At 50.0% G+C, this 22,691-nt stretch overlaps 10 protein-coding genes across 10 annotated transcripts; 3 read left to right on the forward strand and 7 right to left on the reverse strand.

The window, feature by feature from the left end:
- Positions 1-307: 307 nt before the first annotated feature.
- On the forward strand, positions 308-1,074 carry COCCADRAFT_110231 (uncharacterized protein; the record flags this gene model as incomplete). The annotated part of the gene is made up of 3 exons (XM_007719484.1): positions 308-632; positions 704-885; positions 967-1,074. The coding sequence occupies 3 exons, from the start codon at positions 308-310 to the stop codon at positions 1,072-1,074; spliced, it is 615 nt and encodes a 204-aa protein (XP_007717674.1).
- A 110-nt stretch (positions 1,075-1,184) lies between these two features.
- Positions 1,185-2,541, reverse strand: COCCADRAFT_41388 (uncharacterized protein; the record flags this gene model as incomplete). The annotated part of the gene is made up of 2 exons (XM_007719485.1): positions 1,185-1,211; positions 1,603-2,541. The coding sequence occupies 2 exons, from the start codon at positions 2,539-2,541 to the stop codon at positions 1,185-1,187; spliced, it is 966 nt and encodes a 321-aa protein (XP_007717675.1).
- Positions 2,542-3,426: 885 nt separating this feature from the next.
- COCCADRAFT_110234 (uncharacterized protein) lies at positions 3,427-6,858 on the reverse strand (the record flags this gene model as incomplete). Its single annotated transcript, XM_007719486.1, has 1 exon — positions 3,427-6,858. One exon carries the CDS (start codon positions 6,856-6,858, stop codon positions 3,427-3,429), a length of 3,432 nt encoding a protein of 1,143 aa, XP_007717676.1.
- Positions 6,859-7,146: 288 nt separating this feature from the next.
- On the forward strand, positions 7,147-8,063 carry COCCADRAFT_110240 (uncharacterized protein; the record flags this gene model as incomplete). Its single annotated transcript, XM_007719487.1, has 2 exons — positions 7,147-7,463; positions 7,517-8,063. 2 exons carry the CDS (start codon positions 7,147-7,149, stop codon positions 8,061-8,063), a joined length of 864 nt encoding a protein of 287 aa, XP_007717677.1.
- A 197-nt stretch (positions 8,064-8,260) lies between these two features.
- On the reverse strand, positions 8,261-8,440 carry COCCADRAFT_70639 (uncharacterized protein; the record flags this gene model as incomplete). Its single annotated transcript, XM_007719488.1, has 1 exon — positions 8,261-8,440. A coding segment is annotated over one exon (180 nt), but the record flags the coding sequence as incomplete, so codon positions are not given.
- A 721-nt stretch (positions 8,441-9,161) lies between these two features.
- On the reverse strand, positions 9,162-10,109 carry COCCADRAFT_9535 (uncharacterized protein; the record flags this gene model as incomplete). Its single annotated transcript, XM_007719489.1, has 1 exon — positions 9,162-10,109. One exon carries the CDS (start codon positions 10,107-10,109, stop codon positions 9,162-9,164), a length of 948 nt encoding a protein of 315 aa, XP_007717679.1.
- Positions 10,110-10,836: 727 nt separating this feature from the next.
- Positions 10,837-14,783, reverse strand: COCCADRAFT_9536 (uncharacterized protein; the record flags this gene model as incomplete). The annotated part of the gene is made up of 4 exons (XM_007719490.1): positions 10,837-11,465; positions 11,600-13,595; positions 13,646-13,840; positions 13,890-14,783. 4 exons carry the CDS (start codon positions 14,781-14,783, stop codon positions 10,837-10,839), a joined length of 3,714 nt encoding a protein of 1,237 aa, XP_007717680.1.
- A 688-nt stretch (positions 14,784-15,471) lies between these two features.
- On the reverse strand, positions 15,472-17,887 carry COCCADRAFT_9537 (glycoside hydrolase family 5 protein; the record flags this gene model as incomplete). Its single annotated transcript, XM_007719491.1, has 4 exons — positions 15,472-16,104; positions 16,153-16,471; positions 16,520-17,451; positions 17,504-17,887. 4 exons carry the CDS (start codon positions 17,885-17,887, stop codon positions 15,472-15,474), a joined length of 2,268 nt encoding a protein of 755 aa, XP_007717681.1.
- A 387-nt stretch (positions 17,888-18,274) lies between these two features.
- On the forward strand, positions 18,275-19,852 carry COCCADRAFT_30639 (uncharacterized protein; the record flags this gene model as incomplete). The annotated part of the gene is made up of 1 exon (XM_007719492.1): positions 18,275-19,852. The coding sequence occupies one exon, from the start codon at positions 18,275-18,277 to the stop codon at positions 19,850-19,852; it is 1,578 nt and encodes a 525-aa protein (XP_007717682.1).
- Positions 19,853-20,187: 335 nt separating this feature from the next.
- COCCADRAFT_110233 (uncharacterized protein) lies at positions 20,188-21,742 on the reverse strand (the record flags this gene model as incomplete). The annotated part of the gene is made up of 2 exons (XM_007719493.1): positions 20,188-21,018; positions 21,245-21,742. 2 exons carry the CDS (start codon positions 21,740-21,742, stop codon positions 20,188-20,190), a joined length of 1,329 nt encoding a protein of 442 aa, XP_007717683.1.
- Between the last annotated feature and the right edge of the window lie 949 nt (positions 21,743-22,691).

Genomic DNA, 22,691 nt, shown 5'->3' on the forward strand with positions numbered 1-22,691 from the left:
ATTATTAGAATGCACTGGCTCTGGTTTGGGCACTAGTAATTAATCTGATGGGTAGTATATCGATGGCCTACAAGGTCCATATCAAAACAACTGATCCGCATAGACATATAGCATACCTTCAAATTAATATCGATGTATTTCCACCTCACGAAGTATGCGTAGAGCTGGTTCATGCAGATGTTCTACGTTCCGAGGGGGCGCTCGCATACCTGACCAACCATGACGTCAAGACATCGCGCCCATCAAAAGTAGCAATATCCTCATAGACTGTACGTTCCATGTTAATCCAATATCAAAATCAATAGAAATGACTCTCCCAGTAACAGGCAAATCCGGCAAGGACACCCTCGGCGCACGCCTCGAAAACGACTACGAGAAACGACCCGACCCCGTCTCACTAACCCAGAATCCCGATCCTTCGCAAAACACCTCCTCAGGCGTGGACTACGAACCGCATCCTGAAAACTCGATCAAACTAGAGCCTGAGAGGGAGAAAATCGTACAATCCATATGCAACTTGTACTCTGGAAGTGCGAGCAAAGATGATATGATGGTGTACGCCAAAGAAGCTGTATACGACGACCCGTGGAGTTATTGCGACACAAGATACAAGATTGCGGGCCAGTGGTATGGTATGTAGCTTGCCAACCTTCCACCCTATACACTGTAATGAAGATGGGAAAGCTTTATTGACGTGTGATAGGCATACCCATCCTCATGAAAAGCAGCTGGACTATCAAGACAGAAGTCGTTTCATCCAAACCCGATGAGATTATCTTCAAGCTGCAGCAGGAGTATACGCCGAAGCCTGTGCCTGTTGCCAAGAAGGTTAATAGTTTGGTTACGTTGACGCTTGATGAGGAGGGTAAGGTGAGGTATCACAAGGTATGTTTGAACTGTTGATTTTACAGAGCCGATGCAGTTTGTGGGTGTTGGTGATAGAAGGTAGTTACTGACTGTGAGCAGGATATGTGGAACGAGAAAGACTATAGCCATGAGGGTCTAGGCAAGATTTTGAAGGAGTTGAATGGGGATCATTTGACGAAGATCACGCGACCCCCGGAAGATCTTTGAGGAAGAGATGGTGATGGATGGGTGATTATTTTGATGATGTTTCGTATTGTCGTGAAATTTGTTATTGGCGTACTGTCAAACGTTGATGTGGGTAGAAAAGCAACTACATCTTAATTTTTAGTTTTTTTTTGAGTCATCTCCGAGACCGTCAGTGCATTAGCGCCGATTGGTTTTGAGTCGCGTTTTTTGTATTTGAATGTTCACCACGGTTGTATGTTTGTTTCAGACACTTAAATGACCAACGTACGTCTCTTTGCGCCGAAACAACTGGTGTGGAAGAACCTTACAATCTTACCGCTTGAAAGAGGTGACATTCATAGAAACGACGTTGATGCCTTCCAGCCTTGAAAATCGCTCAAACCTCTAACCTTCTGATGTCACTTTGTGACTTGCCTCCAAGCTTCCAAGGGCAGATTCCTGCTACTATTCTGCACAGTACCGAGGTACGAGGTCTTAAGGGTTCGTCTCGTTATCCTAGTTAGTGCAGTCTGTTAGCGGGTGTCCAGTATACAGATGACTGGTACTAACCCATTTTGGAAATGGCGTGAAGGTATGCTTGTCCCCAAGGTATGTCAGGGAGCCTTCATATCTGTTCAGTTCCAACAACCCCAGATATGTCAGCGAACCTGCATCGGACCATGTCATGTTGTCCATTATCATTCGTACGAGATCAATGTCAACCTTGAGCTGCTGGAAAAGAACAAGCAGTTCCAGCCAAGATGTCAGGTACTGTCTATCGCGGTCTTCGTAACAATGGTAACGGTGCTTCTCCAACGTCTTCTGGACCCCCTTTTCAATCATCTCATCGATATGCTCAAGAAACAATTCGATATCGTGTGTCTTTGGCAGGCCTCCGGAGCATGTGAGGTAGTACTCGGCTACCTCATATAATATCCATAGGCGTGGCCTAAAAGGCGGGTAAAAGTATATGAAGGCAGCGTTGCGGATGATGCCTGACATGGTCCGCAGGCCGTGATGGAAGTACGTTTCTTCTGACGGTGATCGTGGATGTTGAGGCAGGCATGTCCAGTCCACCCAGATGTATGACCATGTTTGCGCCTTCAGTTCAGCTTGGTGAAGGCGTAGGGTCTGCCCATCTGGATCGGGATTCTTCCTGTCGCGCCAGAAATGACTGACGAAAAAGCAATCTGTCCGCCAAACATAGCCGCGCGCGGCAGGTATGAGAACATAGTCATCTAAGACTTCGCTGGACCACTTCCTGAAGCGCCTTTGCGACATGAAAGCACCTCGTCTTTGGAAGAACCAAAAAGTGACGGAATTGGGACTCTCAGCAAGAAAGTCGTCCAAGGAGTGATATCCGCTTAACAATTCCTTATGGAGGTCTTTGGAGTCCGGCTGCTCATCAGGTACGAGATCATTCCAAGCGGCGATACTCCGACGCACAAGAGAAGACCATGCGGAATCTTTTGTGGGCGTCACACGCGGGAGAGCCACTGATTTCGACATTGTGTGTAGAGTTGAAGCAACTCTCGAAGTAAAGGTAGTGTTGGGGACACTAGATGTGTTACTCTGGGGATTTGGGCAGTTTTTAGGCTAATAGAGCAGACTGTTCAAGCCCTGACACATGTATTGAGCTGATTGGGTGAGGATTAGGCGCTGGAGCCTAGAAGGATGGGTTGCTGTAACACAAGATCATGTGACGAAGTGCTCACATGAGCGAGGACAGTCGACCTCCTGCTGTTAGAAAAGTCAGACCTGAGTGACCCTATTGAATCTCTTCATGGGTATGGAAGCAATATACATCGCAACGGACAATAGCGACGGCGGTGGCCTTGAAAATGGCGAGATTTAGTATGGGGATAAAATAGGTGTCTTTGCATACATAGAGGGAAGCTGGTTATACCCCTGTGATTTTTATGTTAATAAGTATTCATGAATCTAAAATCGGCCCTAGTGTACATCTAAGTGATCAAAAGCAAGTGTTATGTTACCCATTACCTACGATATTACAATGAAGTGAAGGTACTTATAATTTTGTCCGTCACGGTGGTTGTTCCGCCAGAAAGGGGTTCACGTTAGTTGAGAGAGGCGATTCTGGATTAATCACAATACCATGGCTCTGGGAAGTTGAAACTTAAATTCTCATACAAGTACCTTGGGTAGAATGCCCTTGAATATTAAATGGTAAATGCTGTTAATCTTCTCCACTTGGACATTGAGATATGCCCTCAATACTCAAGACATGTGTTTGATTACACCATATTAGCTCAGGCTTATATTCAAGAATCGAGCGTCTCTATCCTCGAGATGGCGCTACTGAAACTGTGTTTGAAGAACAAAAGCTTTTGCATAGTGTTTGCTAGAATGCGTATTAAATTCCACATACAACAACTAAGCACTCTGAATGCATTGAGTCAATCCACCCCAGTTATCCTTACACCACGGAGCCAATACTATGGCCCTTTGGGCATCTCCAACATCTCCAGTACTATTCATTGCACCAGCCAAGCCAGCAGCACCAAGCGAGCCTTTAGGAGGCGCATTGTGCATTGCCGTTTCTCTTGCAAGTGTACTGGCGAATTCATTACCGCCGGTGGCATCTGCGAGCTCCGCCCAACCAGTATGCTTGAAAGGCGCTAGCATGACGCTTCGACGTGCCTCGTCGAGTTCTTGCTCCTCGCCACCGAGACTGATGGATATAGCTTCCATGACCTTTTCTACCCGCGCCAGCTGGTGGTCACTGAGATCCTTGTTTGTGCGCATGCGATTGAGGTCGTCCTTGATAGCTTCCATGGTTTCGAGATCATCGTCGAGAACTGTCATGGCGCCAATGAGGGTCAGTAAACCCACATGACCGTCATGTTTCTCAATGGCAGCGAAGAGCTGATCACGAGCTACTTGCTTCTCATTTTTACCGCCTTTGGCCCAGAGAACCTCGGCCAAGATACAAATAATGTCAGGATTTGCACCAGTTGTTTCTAGGGCTCTGCGGAAATATGCTATCGCTGCGTCAAAGGAGCCGTAGAAGTAATGTGCGAGACCAGCTGTGAGACGGGCGGATAGTTTGGTCTTTGCAATCTGGTCTTTAGACAGAGCAGTCTGTTTGGAATCGCCTTGAATCTCTGAGAGAAGATCGAGAGCAGTTTCGGCATCTTCTACTGCCATTTCGTCGGATCCAGTGGCGAGAAGGTTGCGGGCCAAATCCGTCTTGGCTTGGGCCACCCGAGCCAGTGACTTCATCGACTCAGTCTTCTCGTATTCCTGCTCGACGGTCTCATTGACCATATCCAAAGCAGTCACAGCCGCATCATAATTGCCTACACGCTCCAAGAACAACGCCGCAAGATGTTTGTGCGGGATATCATATGGCGCTTGTATACTTAATTGTTGGAGCGCAAAGAGCGGCTGTATGAGGCTTGTGATATCACTTGAAGTCGACGGGGAAGAAACTAGGAAGTCAAACGCTGAAACCGCATACTGTCGCTTGGTGAGGAGTAGCGACGACTCTGAGAGTTCAAACGCGTGAGTAAAGTGGGATAGCGCTTCGTTGGAATCGCCAGTAAGTAGTGCAATGATGCCCTCGCCTACCCATGCTAGAGAGTAATCGGGGTCTTGCGACTGTGCCCTCGAGAAGGCTGCATGAGCGAGCTCGGTATCATTCTGGAGCAGATAGAGCGCCCCGAGGTTAGTCCAGGTGTGCACACTTCGCTCGTTTAGATGCAACGACCGGACGAAAGCATGTTGAGCGACCTTTGGGCTTAATGTTGTCGTAATTACACCAAGCGAGTTCCAGAACTCAGAGTTACCAGCCTCAAGCTCAATCGCACGCTTGAAGCACTTCATAGCTGCTCGAAGATATGTCGTTAGTTTAGTGTCCTCGCCAGATTCTTGCTCTAGGCAAACGTGAGCTCTGTACTCGGTCCAGCCAAGATTGTACCAAGCTACTGCCTGTGCGTGTATGTCGTGTGCACAGCTTACGATTGCTCTCTTTTGAGCCAGAATCGCAGCCTTGAGGACTTTTGTCAGGATCGAATCCCTGTTCGTGGAAAGTGAAGCCAGCTCTGCCTGACCAAGCCCATCAATGTCTTTGTGCGCATCGAAGTCAAGGTCCATGTCTGACTTGCTTTGCAGAACCTTGACAACCAGCTCGAATGGACATTGATCAAGCTTGTCTTGAACCCAGCTAAATATACTGCAAGCATCACCGACTGCCTTCCACAGGTTGAAGGCGTCAGGCTTGTATTCTGTAATGGTGTCGGCAACTTCGATACCTCGAGTTACACTGTCGGCAGCCTCTCCAAAGAAACCAGTCTCGACACAATGCCATGCTTTTTCAACAAGTGTCTGCAGTAATGCGATGGATACGCCAAACTCTTTCGGTCGTACTGCGAGTACCGCTTCGTAACCAGCGAGGGCTTCGTCAAATTCGCTTAGTTCGCGATTGACGTTGGCCAACATGTACTTTGTGAACCATCCCTCCTCGTCTGATCTCTTCATTACCACGCCATCTGTGGGGTTCTCGGCATAGTTGAAAGCACGAGAGGCCGAGTTGTATCGTCCAGAATTATGATAGCTCTCACCAAGACCGACGTAGGAGTAGTAGTCGTCTGGATTGATGCGCAATGCTGAAAGAAATGATACTATGCTCTTTTGGTATTCTTGCTTGTTCATTTGGACCACGCCGAGAGCTGAGTATGGCCAACTGATGCCCTTTCGCTTCGAACCAGGTGTTTGCCGGGCCTTGCCAGAGTCCACTACTCGCTGAGCGATAACTTCAACGATGTCCCATTCTCCTTGGTTGGCGAAAAGACGGGCTAATCGCTCGGCTGCCACAATCTCAGAAGGTGACAGTTCAAAAGCCTTTTGGAAACACTGCCTGGCGCGCTTGCGGTCTTTGTTGTAGTCCTCATAGAATATACCGAGGAGTGTGTATGCAGGGGCATAATTTGGATTTGCTTTGATAGCTGCAAGTAGCTTGGCATATGTCCTTTGTCGATCTTTTCGCGCGGCTTTTGAGTGATCGAGTTCCCATAGACAAACACCCATCCTATAGAGGGTCTGTGCTCGAAGCTCACGGCCACGTTGCTTGGTTGCATCGAGTTGGGGATAATCAAGATACTGTTGTAGCCTTTCCAATCCAGTCTTGTAGTCCCCAGCCAAAGCCTGACACCAGGCTGACTCCGCACCGATGCGGCCATTTGAGGGATCTTGTTGCAATGCCTGCTCTAGAAATTGGAAAGCCTTCTCGTATTCTTCCTCTTCTTCTAGGACCAGTCCAATGCCAATGAGTGCGGAGGTGAACTGAGGTTTGCGTTTCAAAATGGATTCGAAAATACCTTTGGCTTCCAAGTGGTTTCTTGGTGCTTGGTAGTAGACCAAAGCAGTGGCGAGAGTGCTGCTCAGAGCATCACGTGTCTTTTGGAACGACAAATCAGTCTTTTTGGCCTCCGCAGCCGCGTACTTGAGACCTTTTCTGGTAGTCTCGACTGCACTCTCATACTCCTCAAGGAACAGGTAATAATCTCCGAGAAGGCAGTGAGCTAGGGGAGACTTTGGAGCTTCGCTAAGACCTTCGGTCATCAACACCAGGCAATCTTCCTGTGAGACTGGAACATCTTGGGTAAGGGCTACCCCGCCTTCACTCAAGTCCGGCCCTTCTTTTGAATCGCTCTCTGTAGTGAGCGGGTATTTTGCTATGCCACTGCTGAGCCAGCCTATGATGACTTTTGATAGACCCTCGTTCGGGAATACCTCGATGAATTGCCGTAATGTTGAGATGTCCAGATCCAGCAAGTCATGTGCGCTGTCTGTGTGTGACGCCATGACGGCGGCTTGATGGTATTGCTACTCGGTCAATGCAATAAAGGCCGCACACGTGAGATTTCGACGGAAGAGTACTGAGGGAAGATGATTTTCCAGCTGCCAACGCAGAATGATGGTCTTTGTTGGACTGATCGAAGTCGGGATTAACGCGCCAAAGTGCCGTGCGGCATTGGATCTCGCGCGCCCCACCTACGTACACATGCAACTCAACCCTCCATGGCGCATTCATAGCAAGCATCCCGTCGTACAGACGGCCGGTTCGTCAACACCTAGATTCGTACTGACGCCATGTCTACGAAGACGGCGCTCAAAGCTGCCAAAGCTGCAATTGGCGCAAAGGACTGGGAGGAAGCGAAGAACCAGGCCAAAGCAGTAATTGACAAAGACCCAGACAACTACTTTGCGTATCTGTTCCTGGGCCGTGCAAACGATGGACTAAGCAAATTCGATGAGGCCGCAAAAGCCTACTACAAAGCGACTAAGATCAAGCCTGAAGATCCCCAGGCATGGCTGGGTTTGAGGGCCATGTACGAGGGGCTCAAGGGCGCAAAGGTGGACGAGAACATTGACGTTGGTCTGGCACTGGCACAAATATACATGGAACTGTACGTTCGAATTACTTCACAAAGTGAAAGAGCACGCACTAACAAAACTCCAGCGACGACGCCAACAAATCCCAATCCGCAATCGACAAGCTCGTCGACCATGCCCGCGCCCACGGCACAAAAATGCAATACGCCCGCGCCCTCAGCACACAACTACCCTCTTCCCCCGTATACACCTACCTCGAAGGCCGCCTCACTGACCCCGCAAAAGTATACAATCGTATCGCCGAAATTCACGAGGCACACGACGCTGCAACCATCAAGCGCCTCGTCGAAGAGCGCCGCCTCCGCGTCGGCGCAACACTTGAAGGCACTACCGCTGCTGTCAAGAATGAAGTCTACGCCGCGAGCCCGCTGGAAGATATATACGAACAAGCTATCAATTGGACGCGGGATGATGAGCTGCGAAGGGAGTACGAAGAGAAGCTCCTAGCGAGAGCCTACGACACGCTCATGGTTCTCGCCGCAGGCCAGAAAGCAGAGAAGAGGGAGAAAGTTATGCGCCTGGCGCACGACATGGTCGTAATCAAGCACCCAAACCTACTAGCCTGGACCATCGAATTAGAATGGCGATCAGGCATGGAAATCGAAGCGCATTAAGCACGTTGTGAGGGAAAGCATATTCTAGCGTTTTTTCGGGAGCTCAATCAAGATCCATTACTATCCTCACAACTGAGAGGCGGTTTAAACTCCTTTAGTAGTACTTGTCTCCCTTCCAACCCAAAAATAAATAAATCGCGTCCCAAACTCCGTTCATTACTCCCCCCCCTCTCTCTTTCTCTCTCTCTCACTCAGACTTTACTAGCAGCACCAACAACCCTCCTCCTCTCCTCCCCACTAAACAACGTCTCCCCTTGCTTCAACGCATGAATAAGCATCGGCACGCTGCTCGCTTTGAAATCAGGTGCTTCGCGTACTTTATCGAGATCATCTGCGAATTCTGCGGCGATCTTGCGCAGGTAGAGGGCGCTGAAGTCGTCTTGGGTTGTTTTGCTAGCCTGGCTGGCCTGACTTGCAGAAGGATTTGCGGCTGATGGTTGAGAAGAACTAGGAGGAGAAGGAGGAGGAGCATCTTCCATTGCTATATCTGTATCCGGTGCCGAGGAGGTTGATTTGGATTTCTTGTTTGATTCCTTGGGTGCAACGGCATCGGGTGATTTTTCCTTGTTCTGTTGCTTCTGTGTCAATTATAGGTTCGGTATCTTGAATTGAATTGAAGAAGAAGATGGCGTACGCTTATGTCGCGGGATACAGGTGTACCACTCTTCTCGCTGGCGACATCGCTGTCGCTTTCGCTCGAGGACGAGACTGGTTGCGCATAGCATTAGCGGTCATGCGTTTTTCCAGCTTTGCGTCTGTAGATATTTAATGTTACCTTCTGTTCTTATCCTTCGCTTCTTCGCACGTTTCTTCTTTTCTACACCGTTTGGTCCTTTTTGAGCCGTCATTGTATATATTGTATGTATAGGGTATTTCGTTGGCGATTGGGGGAAAAAAAGTTCGAGACGTGAATGTTCGCGTTATCGATAGGGCACGTGCCAGCGCGCTAAATCAAGGGTCTCTGCATGGATTTGTCCCAAATCGCCATCGGTCTAACTATTATGAACATCACGTCATTAGTTGATGAATGCTCATGTTTGGTAGCCTTCTTAGATCATTATGTAGCCGCCAATGAAACATGTACTGATTGAAGCTAATCTACAAGCCATTCTCTATCGCAGCCAATTCCTCCATCGTATTCTTGACACTCGTCTTGAGCGCCTCACTAACCGGCATATACGGCCGTCTAGGAGCCAACCTCTCCTCCGCACCTTCAATCCCCGCCGCCTTCGCACTATACTGACTAACTGCGTACTTTGTCGGCGCAATCCCAGCCTTAATCGGGCTCTCCGCCAGCGCAGCCTTACGATGCAACTCCAGCGCCTCTTGCGTCTTGCCACTCGTATACCACTCGTATATCTTCGAGCAGACTTTAGGAAAAACGTTACTAAACGCCGACACGCATCCCGCGCTTCCAACAGCCAAGCCAGCAATCATCCAGTCTGCCTGTCCTGCAAACGTCGAAAACATGTCGCTCGGGAGCTCAGCACAGAGCCGCGTAATCTTAGCTACACTCCCGCACGTCAACTTGACGCCCACAATCTTGCCTGGGTTCTGCTGCGCAAGCGCGGCAATAGTAACGGAATCGAGATCCACACCACTGCAGATACCCGGGAAATTGTAAATGACAATGGGCAACGAGCTCTTTTGCGCGACTTCGTTGTAAAATGCCATGACGACTTCTTTGGATGTGGCAGGCCCGTAGTACGCTGCTGGCAACAGTAATCCGTAGTTTGCGCCCGCCTCGATTGCGTCGCTAATGTTCTCTAGCACCTGGGGGACAGAGAAGCCAGAAATGCCGACCATGAGGGGATAATCTGGTCCGACGGCTTCGCGGGCGCATTTCATGAGTGCTCTCTTTTCGTCTCGTGTGAGTAAAAAGGCTTCTGCATTGGATCCGAGGATGACGAGTCCCGTAAGCCCGGACTTGGAGAGGTAACTGAAGTATTGCTTTTGTGCGACGAGGTCTAGGGTCGCTGTCTCGCTGTCTGGGGTGAAGAAGGTGACTGCGGGGCACCAAACGCCTGGTGCTGGTGGAGGCGCCATTGTGATGTTGCCTGTCGAGGTCGATGTGTGTTGATGACGAGAAATTGAGTGGTGCTGCTAATACAACAACGTGGAGATATTGATGAAGAAGCGATGACTGTAATCCAACTGATCTCAACAAGAAAACATACGGCGTGTTGTCCTGAAGCCGATCTTCACAAAGTGGGATCCTCATGCAATGTCGGGCGTCGTTCCGAGACCCTTCAATAGCCGGATTGAGTATTCCGATTGTTCCGAAGCCAATCGCCGCGGTATCTGTTGAACTTCGTTATCGCTTTGCATCTGTAAGATAGTTACTTGAGAAATACAACGCATGCAATTTGTTCCCTTCATTATGATCATCACCTTCCAGGTCTACTCCAGGTCTACTAAAAATGGATATTTCCCGCAACCAAGACAAAGTTTCCCACCGGCATCCTGTTTTGTTTAGAGAGGTGAGAAAGACAGAGACGGGCAGCAGAAGGACTTGTTGGCATTATGGCTTGATGCAAAATTGCTTCGGACAGGACTCCACACAGAAACTACATCTTACAAATGACTCTCCTGATCAAACAATAAGGTCTCGCATTCCATAAAGCTGCGACTGCTGAGCCCCATGAACTCAATATCCATGCTATGCATACCCGTACCCCATACCCCGCTGTCCATTCATCCCATGGTATCATTCCCCTGTCTTTCCGGTTTTTTTCCCACCTCCCCCCAAGACCATTAGCATTATCGCTCTATCTTACTGCCCCCCAAACATATCAGCAACGCCTGCAAGACCCGGGCTCGTTCCACGAACAATGGCTGGCTGCTGATCAACAGTCATGTATTGTTCCATCATCGCCGTCCTAGACTTTGCCTTTGGCCGCTGGATTTTACCTTGCTCATGGATACTTACACCCTTGATACTACTGAGCAGATCCAAGACGATGCTCCTCTGCATCCTCTCATCCTGACGGTTCGCACTTTGGAGTTTTGCGAGCCGGCGGTCGACACGAGCTTCGTCACCCATGCCAGGCAATGAAAGGATGATGGAGCGCGGAATCTCATCGTCGAGATGGATGATACCTGCAATCAGAGACGCAAGTTCCTTCTGGCAATCAACAAAGTATGGTTCGTGTAGCGATGTGATGGCAGATTTCAGAATGTCATTGCAGAAATAATCCCGGATCGGAGACTTTTCCTTGAAGCGTGGAAGAAGCGTCCGCATGACACGCACAATAGTGATGACAGATCGAGTGTCTCTTACACGGATGGTAGAGTTGCAGAAGAGGAGAATCGGCTCCAAGACTGAAGGTGTAGTGAGAATGAAATCACACATTGGTGGCGCATTGGCTTCCTTGCGACTTTGATCATCTTGCCGAGCAAACTCTGTGTGTATATGTTAGCACCAAGTTCTCTAATTTCAAGAAGCGGAAACAAGTAACCACAGTAGTGAAAAACCCTATACTATTGGTACTTCGACCGCCCGTCCCACGCCTGCTCAGAAATGAAATCAAACTTACCCTGCCGTGAATCAAGCAGGACGGCGACAAGCGAGACCGAAGAGTATGTAAGCTGACGAAGGATACTTTCGGTCTTCATCTCATCTGTCAAGTTGTCATTATCCCCTGATTCCGCCACTTGGCGAGCAATCTCGCTCCATTCCCCAGAGATCTTCCTGTCTAGTTCCCTGAATAGCCCTTGAATCATAGGCGGTAGAAACTGTGACCGTAACTGTGACGGACACCCCTCGATAAGATGCGTAGATACCGTAAGCAGAACGGACAAGTGATGTGCGGTCAAGGCACCAGCGTGCCCAAAGAGAGCTTGGCTGAGCGGTCCCGGTAAGTCTTGTATGCCATAGAAGAAGTCTCGAAATCTTGTCAACGAGTAGAGTATGTAGTAAGAACTCTCTCTGATTTGTCGGACAGTGCCTCGAACGGTTGACGCGAAACCTTCGTAGGTGGACTTGGAGCCACTGACCTTAGCGAAGAAGTCATCTCTGCTTTCCGTTGAGATGCCCGCTTGCCAGAACCGATCAGTCAGAACACGTCGAATGACCTGTTGCAGTTCGATCGGCAGGTGTGACCAGTTGCTGTCAATGTCGTTAAATGCTTGCGCATGGCTCACGAGCTGGAGAAGATTGGGAAGTAGCACAGGTATCGTCTCTGCCCACAGTGCTGCAGCAGTCTCATATGCAGCAGTACCGTCTCGCAACTTCTCAGTCGATGCTGCAAGTAGCGTCTTAGTCAGTCGCAGAGGCAGTTGTTGAGATCGCTCAAGGATTGAAGCTTGCAACGCTTGACCATCACTAGGCAATTGTTGTTCAGACCAATCCTGCACGCCGCGAAAATTGTTGGCAGACAGGAATTCGGGTAATTGGCCCATGCCCAGGACGTCGCAGAAAGACTGGAACGAAGAGATGGCTTTAGTAAACTCATCATTCTGCCATGCCTCCTTGACGCGGTTCAACATCTGTCTCATGCGCTCTGTTTGAATGGTGTGGTCTAACGTTGTACACCTGTGTATGATGATGAAAAGGAAAGCAGAGTATGCCATTCGTTGGCGTTCGTCAGTCGTGGGGTCATTGATCATCTCATTGATCTTTGCTTCTAATTGCTCGTAGACGTTCATAAAATCATCGGCGAACTTCATGGCTAGTTTCTGCATCTCCAAGCTGCATATGCGCTCTAGGTCCTTTACTGCTTCCGAGTACTGAGCATAGCTGGTGTCATCCGCTAGACGTATGGTAAGCATGTACTCAAGGAAAGTTAGCGCAAAGCCAGGCCGGTCGCCAAGTGACTTCGTGGCAAGGGTGGCCATGAGCGATATGATCTTTCTTGCAACCTCAGGATCATCGAATTGCGCTTGCAGAATCTGACGGCCCCATTGCTCTAGTGAGTCCTCTAGAACACTTCGCGTTCGCTCATCGGCTTGGGCATCCTCGCCTTGACTTTGTTGCCATTTCATGTAGCCTTTGAGAGCAGCCTCAATAACCGTAACTTGGGCGTCGACCTGAAGGACTTGGGGCGAGTTTTTGCTAAATGTCTGTGGTTGAAAAGAGGGACGGTCGCGGTACAGGTTTTGCAACATGTTGGTTGCTTGAGCAAGGATATGCTCCATAGCCTCAATCGGCGTCTTGCGCACAAGTACTTCGATTACATCTGCGCAGAATCTCCTATAATTGCCTAGGAAGGCATGTCGTTCGGGAACAGTGTCAATGTCTTCATTCAAAAATTGCAACGTCACGTCTTCGGCATCTTCAGGAAGGGCCTCGTAGCGGATCAATCGCGCACAACATGTCTCGAGCAGACCTCCAACCATGGAGTTCACGACGTCAGACTCGCGGACAACGCTCGATCGCAGTAGCTTAGTCCAACAGTGAAGGACGGGTATGGAAACGACAAGACTTGGGTTGCGCATAATGTCGTACAGAAAACCAAATACACCGGCGAGATCGCTGTTCTCTGGAATAGATTGGGGCTTTTGTTCAATGAACAGACCAAGGTTGTTTGCCAACTGCGGTCGTTAGTCATGGACACAGGGTTGATTAAGATGGTGATTCTCACCTCAGACAGCCTCTTGCAAAGCATATATTTCTGGTCATCGATGTCATTGACGTCCATGTCCACGAGTGTCCAATTGTATACTTCCCGAAGGAGCGAGACGCTGCCTGGTGTAAACATGGGGCATACTAGCTCCACAAACTCGTCATCGTGTAAGTGCGTTCGGTTGTATATAGCCTGTAGGGTTTCGACTGCAGCCTGGTTCATGTTAGCGACGGGGTTCTCGTGTTGGCTTGAGTCGCCATACAATTTGTATCTCGACTGCTGGTGTGGCTAGAGCCTTGCAGACAGCCTCGATGACCTGAGTGGCCGCAATGGCTTTGGGCATGACCCATGGCATGGCGGCTCTAAGCGCATGCATGGATTTGACAGCACTGGCTTTGACGTTTTCCTGGTTCTGGTAGTCCTGTCCCAAGCACCAATCCAGGTTTTTGCATAGCCTCGTCAACCAACCTTCGTCTCCGCACCGCAAATCAGGACCTTTTTCCCTAGTAGGAAGCTGCTCTTGTATAACAATTTGAGGCGTGAAGATCTCGACACAGGCCCGCCCCAGGTCGGTGCCTCGCAGGCCAGCGGTAGCATCTTCGCGATTGAAGACCTCTTCGGAGAGGGTTTCGAGGACATAAAGTACTATGGCCTGGTGGTGTAATGAGTTTGTCCAGAGGGCTACTAATTGCTCATCCATGTCTAACCACTCTGCGCCCCAGCTGCGTTTGGCAATCTCTGTCCATAATTGGGCAATCTTGTTCCGAATGTAGACAGGGTCGGTCTCCGTTACGTTCTGCGCAAGCTCGATGGCATAGCCTCTCAGCGCGGTACCTTGGTCCACGGTGTAGTCCTCCCAGCCATACTTGATGGAGTGCTCAAGCATGGTGAGGCCATAGTAGCGCAGTTGCGCAGGCTGCGAGCGGTCGAGGGCGAGCGTATGGCCGTGTGATGGGGCTTCGGGGTGACGCTTTGCTTGCTCGAGGTATTCGGTGGCCTGTCGGCGGGTTTCGTTGCTCGAGGTCGGGGCATAGATGGCCTGCAGTGCCTCTAGAACCTGCGAGAGGTCTGAATGGGCATTGTCGTGGTGATGCGCTCCGCTGCCGCCATTTGCTAGACTTGTTTGCGGGGCTTGGTCGTCAACCCCAGCATTCATCGTGGACAGGCAGCTTCTCTGGCCGCGGCGTATGGGCGTGTGGCGTCAGGTGTGCGGAGTGGGTGGCGGAGAGGCGTGCGCGCGATGGAGGTGAGAATTGTCGACTTGGGGGATTCTTTTGGTCCTCACTGGTGTTTCGGGCGGAGGTTTCTGAAAGCGGAAGATGCACAGCACAGGACAAGGATGGGGCTTTGACAAGCTTTGGCGCGCACCGTCTGCAACAAACCACTCAAGATGGCGGTGTAGCGTGCAATAAATAGGCCCAGGTCTATGGATCCGGCCGCTTGAGACGTGTGCTTGATCGTCTACGCCGTGTGAAAAAAACAACTTCCAGCCCCAACTTCACGGTCTGCGTGTTCCACAAACGCGCTCTGCTGCCTGCTTGTCCCAAGCCCACGGCACGCGTCGACGCGGTGTCAGCTGCTTCAATGAAAAAAAAGCCATCATGTCTTCGCCCGGCTCTGCAACCACACGCAAATATGATCTGATCAAACTGTTTTGGCATGCGCTCCAAACGCCTGACAATGTACACAACACTGGCCAACCTCATATGTTTGCAAAACCACCGCACTTTGCGCCTTCACGCTGACTGCGTGACCTGAGCGTCGCATGACAATTGCATCACTGCGCATTGGCCACAGCCCCCCGCAACACCACAACCACATATCGTCGACTTTCTACCCTTCGCTTACATGACTGCGCACGCCTGCTTCTGGCACTGCTGCAGGTACCCTTCATCCTCATCCGTACCTAGCGCACTACCGGCTTTCCGCACCACTCCCTTGACCGTTATCGTCTGATCACCTTCTGCATGCCACCATCGCAGTATCTGCTGCAATGCCCCGCTCGTTTCTTCCGAAGTAATTGTCCACTTGCCCCCGGTGACTTCAACACTTGTCTGGCCCGACGGGAAGTGGAATTCGGGCAGGTAGCACACTGTTGGAGCATTCTCTGATGTCGAACTTGGCGCGCAGAGTGCAAGCTTGAAAGTGCAGTTCCTGAGGTCAAACCCATAGGATGAGACATCTCCGTGCACTGCCACAGGCGTAGGGCGGATAAAGGCTTCTGCGGCCCGAAGTCCAGCCACATCGCCCTCGGTCCGTGTTGAGCTCATTTGCTCCACAGAAACCGTCTTTTGCAGGTTGGTGGGCGTGACGCTGAGTGTATCCGACGACTGAGCCCGCGAATATGTCGGTGAGTTCTTGTCGAGCGATGCCCGAGAGTCTTCTGGTGAAAAAGGTCCTGCTGGCACTGCCTTGTCGTCCAACGAAAATATCGATAGATCCTCTCCGTTCCACTGGTCACCCCAGTAATGACAGTTCTATTTCCACATTAGTTTTGCAACACCCATAACAGCAGTTCGACTTACGTTGACAACATAGGTCCATAGCGCGAACCCGTTGGCCATGCTGTCTTCAAGTGCAAAGTGGTTGGCATCCAGTGCCGCTATCTGACTGCTGTAGTTGCCTGTTTTATACGCATACTTGTCGTCCATGTCGTACGGTATGCCGATTTCAGTGAAAACGCAAGGGTGCACTCCCATATGTTCAGTACCCTCTTCTCGGATCGCCTTGAGTTGATGTGAGAAGCAGTTTCGAATGGCAGTCTCTCCAACCTTGATGGCGAATGCCGGTGTCAGATATTTTCCTCGCAGCACCCCAAAAACATCTACATTCCACACTCGGTTCCTACGTCATGTTAGATATAGTCGCAAACTTTAAAACATCGAAACATACCATTTTTTCGTGATGAGAGTAATGCCGTCGTAGTAATGAGGCGAGAAGATGATATTGGGATCATCATCCTCGGTGCCCTTGATGTTTGGAGGTATCTCAAGCACCGGAGGCTGGAAGAACATCAATGAATCTGGGAAAATAGACTTAACCATCTTGCTGTAAGCCCGGTAGTGAGCCAGCCAGTAGTGGTTCGTAAAGTATTCGTAATTGATCTTAGCGCCATTTTTGGGGTCGATTCCAAAGTAGTCCTTTTTCAGCACTGTGTCGGTCTCTGGGTCCCATACTCCATGTTGCGCCCACAAGCACTCGCCCAGACGCCACCCAGCGTCACGCTTCCAGCCGTACTTAGTGTCGCCGTAATCTTTCGACAGCCATGCTTGTGTGCCCTCGGGATCTACTAAAACCGATCCGCTCTTGTAAGGTCCCAAGCCACCAAAGTCCCAAGTCGCGATCTCGCAAGCCCTACCAGATCCAGTTAGTATTGCCTGCCAAGCTGTTGGCGAAGTCCCCTTCTGTAGCTTTTGTTCGCTGGGAATCTGCGTAATGTCTTGATAGCTGATGAGGCCTCTATTGGGCTCGTTTATGCTTTCCCAACCAACTACCGGGTCGTGCCAGAGGTCCCCAGCTTCGTGTATACGCTTCGCAAGGTGCTCGCATGCGCCGATAAAGTGCTCTTGCAAGTAGTCTTGTATATTTTTGCCGTCTATGATGGCCTTTGGGGCAAAGTCTCTGCCACCAAAGAACAAAGTCCACATGACTTGACATACCAGGCGGGTGTAGTTGGTCGTCCAGATCATCTTGGGATAAGTCGCAGGGTCTGGGTACGTGTTATGTACGAGGGCGGCTTCGGTGACCGCGAATTTCTCGGGATCCAGCCCGCAGGCATAAAGAGTCCACATGGGTGCACCGGAGCCTCCAGAGAATCGTGACCACTGGGTGACGTGTTAGGACAGAGACATTCAAGTACATTGGAATGCTACCTACGACATCCTGGTGGGGATCCATGAATATGTAGAAGCCATACTCTTTGGCCTTTTGTAGCACAGCAATGGTGTGGTCTATCCACTCCTCGTCGTACTTTCCTGGTCCAGCATGCTCTATCGCCTCCCAGGTGAAGATGTAGCGGATGGTGTTGTACCCCCAACTCCGTAACCGCGAAAAGTGTGTTGCCGCATCGTCCAGGGAAAACGGCCGATTCACAAAAGAAACGTTGTCTCCATCGAAAAAGTTGTCAGGTATGTGTGAGGGTTGGTTAGGATTCGCAGGGAACTTGGCGTCGGCGGCGCAGTTGATGCCATGCAATGTTACTTCGCGGTTATGGGAGTCGCGGAATGTACGTCCATCGATACGTAGGCGGATGGCAGACATTAGTGAGGTAGACATATAGAGCACGGCAAGCAGGAGGCAGAGTTCAAGGGTAGAAGAGGCGGACAGTGAGGATATAGCGGAGTATGGAGATAGGCCAGCACTAGCCCGCCCGTGTCCGCATGCATGACGCACCACTAGCGTACCTGGAGTGCCTGGGGTCCAAGGATCGGGGTGGCCCCTGCACCACCGCCTCGACATCAGGACAAGTTGCATGAACGGAAATAACAATCGCATATATTACCCTTCACCCTGTTTCACTCCTTCGCTCATGCCTAGATAAACTGCTTCTGCCGCTGCCACCTTGCGCGGACTATCCCCTCTCTCAGGCCCTTGCCCGCCTACAGTCCCTCGTTACTTGTACATTCGCCACTACACAAACGTCGCAACATGATATTTCGACTTTCCTCGTTAGCCCTCGGGCTGCTCCCTCTCGCAAGCGCTCTGTCTGCCGCTGACATCCCCGCGGACACGCCCGTGTCGCAGCTAGTCAAAGATGCCACGGTGCAGATGGCGACTGGAAATACCCAGGATGCCCTCACCTACTTCGATGTGGCCATCTCCCGTGACCCGCGCAACTACCTCACCTACTTCCGACGCGGCGCTGCCTACCTCCAAATCGGCAAGACAATTCAGGCAGAGCAGGACTTCAACAAGGTGCTGGAACTGAAGCCTGGCTTCGAGGGCGCATTGGTGCAACGAGCAAAGATAAGAGCAAGGAAAGCTGACTGGGCTGCGGCGCGCAAGGACTACGAGGCAGCCGGTAAGCCCGATGAAATCGCCCAGCTGGAAGAAGCACAGGCTGCGGCTCTTATCGCACAAGAGGCTGCCGAAAAAGGCGACTGGGACTCCTGCATCACCAATGCAGGCGCTGCCATCGTGGTCGCAAACGGCGCATACGATATCCGTAAGACAAGAGCACGCTGTCGCTTCGAGAAGGGTGAGGTCGTTGAGGGTATCAGCGACCTACAACACCTTCTTCAAATCAACACGGGCGACATTGAGCCTCACCTTCAAAGCTCCGCCATGGCCTTTTACTCCCTTGGTGAAACCGACAAGGGAATCAAGCACATTGCCCAATGCCTTCAGTCAGATCCAGACTCCAAGGAATGCATGAAGCTGCGCAGGAGAGAAAAGAACCTCGAGAAGGACATCAAGAAAGTGCGCAAGTTTTTCGAAAAGCGCCAGTATGCCACCGCATCAAAACTCCTCATCGACCGTGGCGAGTCAGACCCAGGACTGTTGAAAGAGGTCAAACAAGACTTCAAAGACTACACAGAAAAGGGTTACATCTACGCCAACTCCCCTCAAGGCCTTTACCAGAACCTCGTCGAAATGACCTGCGAAGCCTACGTCGAAATGAACAACCTGAAAAAGGGAACCCCCTATTGCAAAGAAGCCCTCCAACTCAACCCCAACTCCCTCCACGGCCTCATCCACAAAGCCCAAGGCCAACTCGACGCCGACGACTTCGAAGATTGCATCCGCACTCTCGAACTCGCAGCCGAACACCACCAGCACCAAAAGATCGACGAGCTCCTTCAAAAAGCCCGCACCCTACTCAAGCGCTCAAAGGAAAAGGACTACTACAAGGTCCTCGGTGTGTCCCGTGATGCTGATGAGCGCGAAATCAAGAAGGCGTACAGGAAGCTCAGCAAAATGTACCACCCGGATAAGGCATCCGCGAACAACATGACGCCAGAGGATGCGCAAAAGAAGATGTCGGATGTCAACGAGGCGTATGAAGTCCTGTCTGATCCGGAGCTCAAAGCACGATTTGACCGTGGTGATGATCCCAACAGCAATGAGCAGCAACATGGCAATCCCTTCCAGGGCTCGCCGTTTGGCGGCCAGCAGTTCATGTTTAGGCAGGGTGGCGGCGGCGGATTCCCTGGTGGAGGTAACTTCAAGTTCCAGCAGGGTGGGGGTTTCCCTGGTGGAGGTTTCCCTGGTGGCTTTCCCTTCTAGATCAAATCAACTTCTTCACTTCTTCACACCTTCTGCTGAGAATCTTTTTTTTTCAAGTTTCAGATTTTGAGCGTGGGGTTTTAGTGTAGGTGGATATTATGGACTAGAGCATTTTGGCGTTTTTTTGGTTGTATTTTGTGATATCACGGTAGCTACTGAGAGATGAATTCATGGTCTTTATGGTAAAAATGATTTGTTCGTTTCATTCCTTTTGAAAAGATATCGAGTGCGTAGAAGTGATAAACCCAACTGGACTCCAATATATATCCTGCCTTTTTCTTCCCTCACTAGATCGCCCTCCACAGTAGTGTCTATCGGGCCAGTCGTGAGTTTCCTTAAGTTCCTTCAGCAGCAAGCCTACTCCTTCCCCCGTCCGCTGTGACCCTTTGTCTCGTCTTGAACTTGACGTACCTCCCCTCCATCTTTCCTATCTCTCCTCCAATAACCTTAACCACAGCTGACGGGCAGAACAGCAAACTCTCTCCAAGCTTTAACCGAACAATCTCATGGAACAGTTCTGTATCATCCTTAAGCATTTCTGCCTTCTCTCCGCCACTTGCTCCAGCCTGAGAAGACGTCGGCAAGTTCAGATAAAGCGCTGCAACATGTCGCTTAAGCACGTTGAACCATGCAGGACTCGTACACCTGTGCACCATCGTGATACTACACAGATCCAACAGCTGCGTGTTGATGCTAGGTTCCTGGGTTGCGATAACGACCCTGACGGCTTGATGTCGCTGCTCACGCACTGTCCGTAAGAGCTTCTCAGTGAAGGCTTTAGCCGCACTACTGCCTTCCGTCATGTAGTTGTGCGCTTCGTCCAGCGCGACAATCTTTCCGCACTGCGTCTGCTGAATAAATACAGAGAGGCATATATCGAAGAGCGCGCAAGCGGAGTCAGCGTCGATGACAGGATCTGTCAGGTCTACAATGGTGAGAGAACCTGGAGTGCCAGTCAGGAAGTCGTTTTCGGTGTTCGCCAGAATACTAGCGCCGTTCTTGCTACGCTTCATGAATGATTCAAGTAGGTCAAGGCGGAGTTTCATGGGACCATCTTGGGCGCTGGTGAACTTGGTGGCTGATAGCTCGTTCTTGAAGGTGATGTAGTCGAATTTGCCGAGACCTTGTGATTTGATAGCCATTTTGCGGAGAATCATGAGTATTGTCTAGTTGAGTTAGCACATCTTCATTATGAGAGGAGAGGAGAGGGAAACTGGCCTGCATGTACAACGGCACATCATCCTCTTTCCCCACAGCCATCAAAGTCTTCATCTTCTCTGTATCAAGGTACTTTGGCAAGACATAGAGCTGTTTGACGGAGATTTTTGCATGCTGCTTCTTTGCCATGGCTTCATATGCCATTTTCAGCCTACCATAGTTGCTTGGACTTACAAGAACAGTCGTCGAAATGTTGGTGCAAAGATAGGCGGCCTCACAAACTCCGCTGCCCTGGCACCGATCGTAGTGAAACACCAGTCCGGCGAGTGGGTGAGGATTTAGTCCAACTCGAGAAAGGATCTTTTTGTCGGTCAAAAGACAGTTTTCGAGCATACACGACAGAGTATGCGATTTTCCAGACCCTTGAGAACCACACAGGAATGCAGACCAGGGTGAGTCGGTGTTTAGTAGAACCGGGGTTCGCGTTGTGCTACTAGGGATGGATGCGTTGTCGTGTGGTTCATTGTCAGCCTCTGGAATATGGCCTAGTACCGCGTAACCACGTTGAACCTGTTGCTGGGGCTCAACGTGCTCCTTCACATTCCACCAAACAAGGGGTGCCATTCGAAATTCCTCTACTTTTGGATCAATTGCATTCTTTTTGTCAGGGCCAGTGTCTCGACGATCTCGGAGTACCGGTTGGTAGCGGATTAGCTCTGGTGAATTTGTCATCTTGCCAGATGTTGCAAGTGATAGAGCACAACTACCGCAAGAACTGGTGTGGTGATATAGTCCAGAAATGTCTTACTTTACGGCAAACTAAGAACAGTTTCTCCCATACTGTATGTCTTGAAATTCCGGCAATCTCCTCAGCAAACAAAAATTGAATGACCTAGGAAACACTGTATGTAGTCGCAAGCATTATTCACCCACTATTATGCAGAGTGGGAAAAGGTACCGTTAAAGCTGATGTGCGATGCCAGAAGATGTTTCGATCGAACACGCTAGACTTGAATTGGAGACCTTCTAAGCGGCTCGAGGTGTGTGAACACACTGGGGAACAATTAATCTGTTGATTCGATTGATTGAAAATCGATTGTTTCGTTCAATTCAATCAATCAATCAAGTTCTGGAGAGCTAGATTGATTGATCTGATTGATAGATTGAATCACGTGCAGTCCATATTCGTGGTGTTGAAGGTGGTGATGATCTAGTGGATCAGATCACGTGATCTTATCGATAGTATCACATGATCTGATCTACCAGATCATCACCACCTTGTCTACCACTAGCTTTTCTACCATTCTATAGGCAATTTCTAGTTCTAATCGCTAGATAAGGAAATTTTGAATCAAAACGAATCAAAACAATGAAAACTCAATTCAAAAACTACCAAAATATAGATCAATCAATTCACTTCAATTCTAGAGGTCCTGAGGGATCAATCGAATCAAAAATGACTAATCAGATTGCTTGAACTGATTGATCCCAAGTCTGCGTGTGAAGCTGGGCCTAGAATGACTCGGACTGCCAGCATCATGAGTCCGGTTTGTACTACGGGCATTCAGCGCTCCCATACTTGTGGGTCTGTAAGACTTTCATAAATCCATCATAATCGACTGGTACTTGCTCCTTAATTATTATTATTATTATTATTCCATTATAGTCCTGTATCAGCCGT

Source organism: Bipolaris zeicola, assembly GCF_000523435.1.
Source record: "Bipolaris zeicola 26-R-13 unplaced genomic scaffold scaffold_314, whole genome shotgun sequence".
Taxonomy (NCBI): domain Eukaryota; kingdom Fungi; phylum Ascomycota; class Dothideomycetes; order Pleosporales; family Pleosporaceae; genus Bipolaris; species Bipolaris zeicola.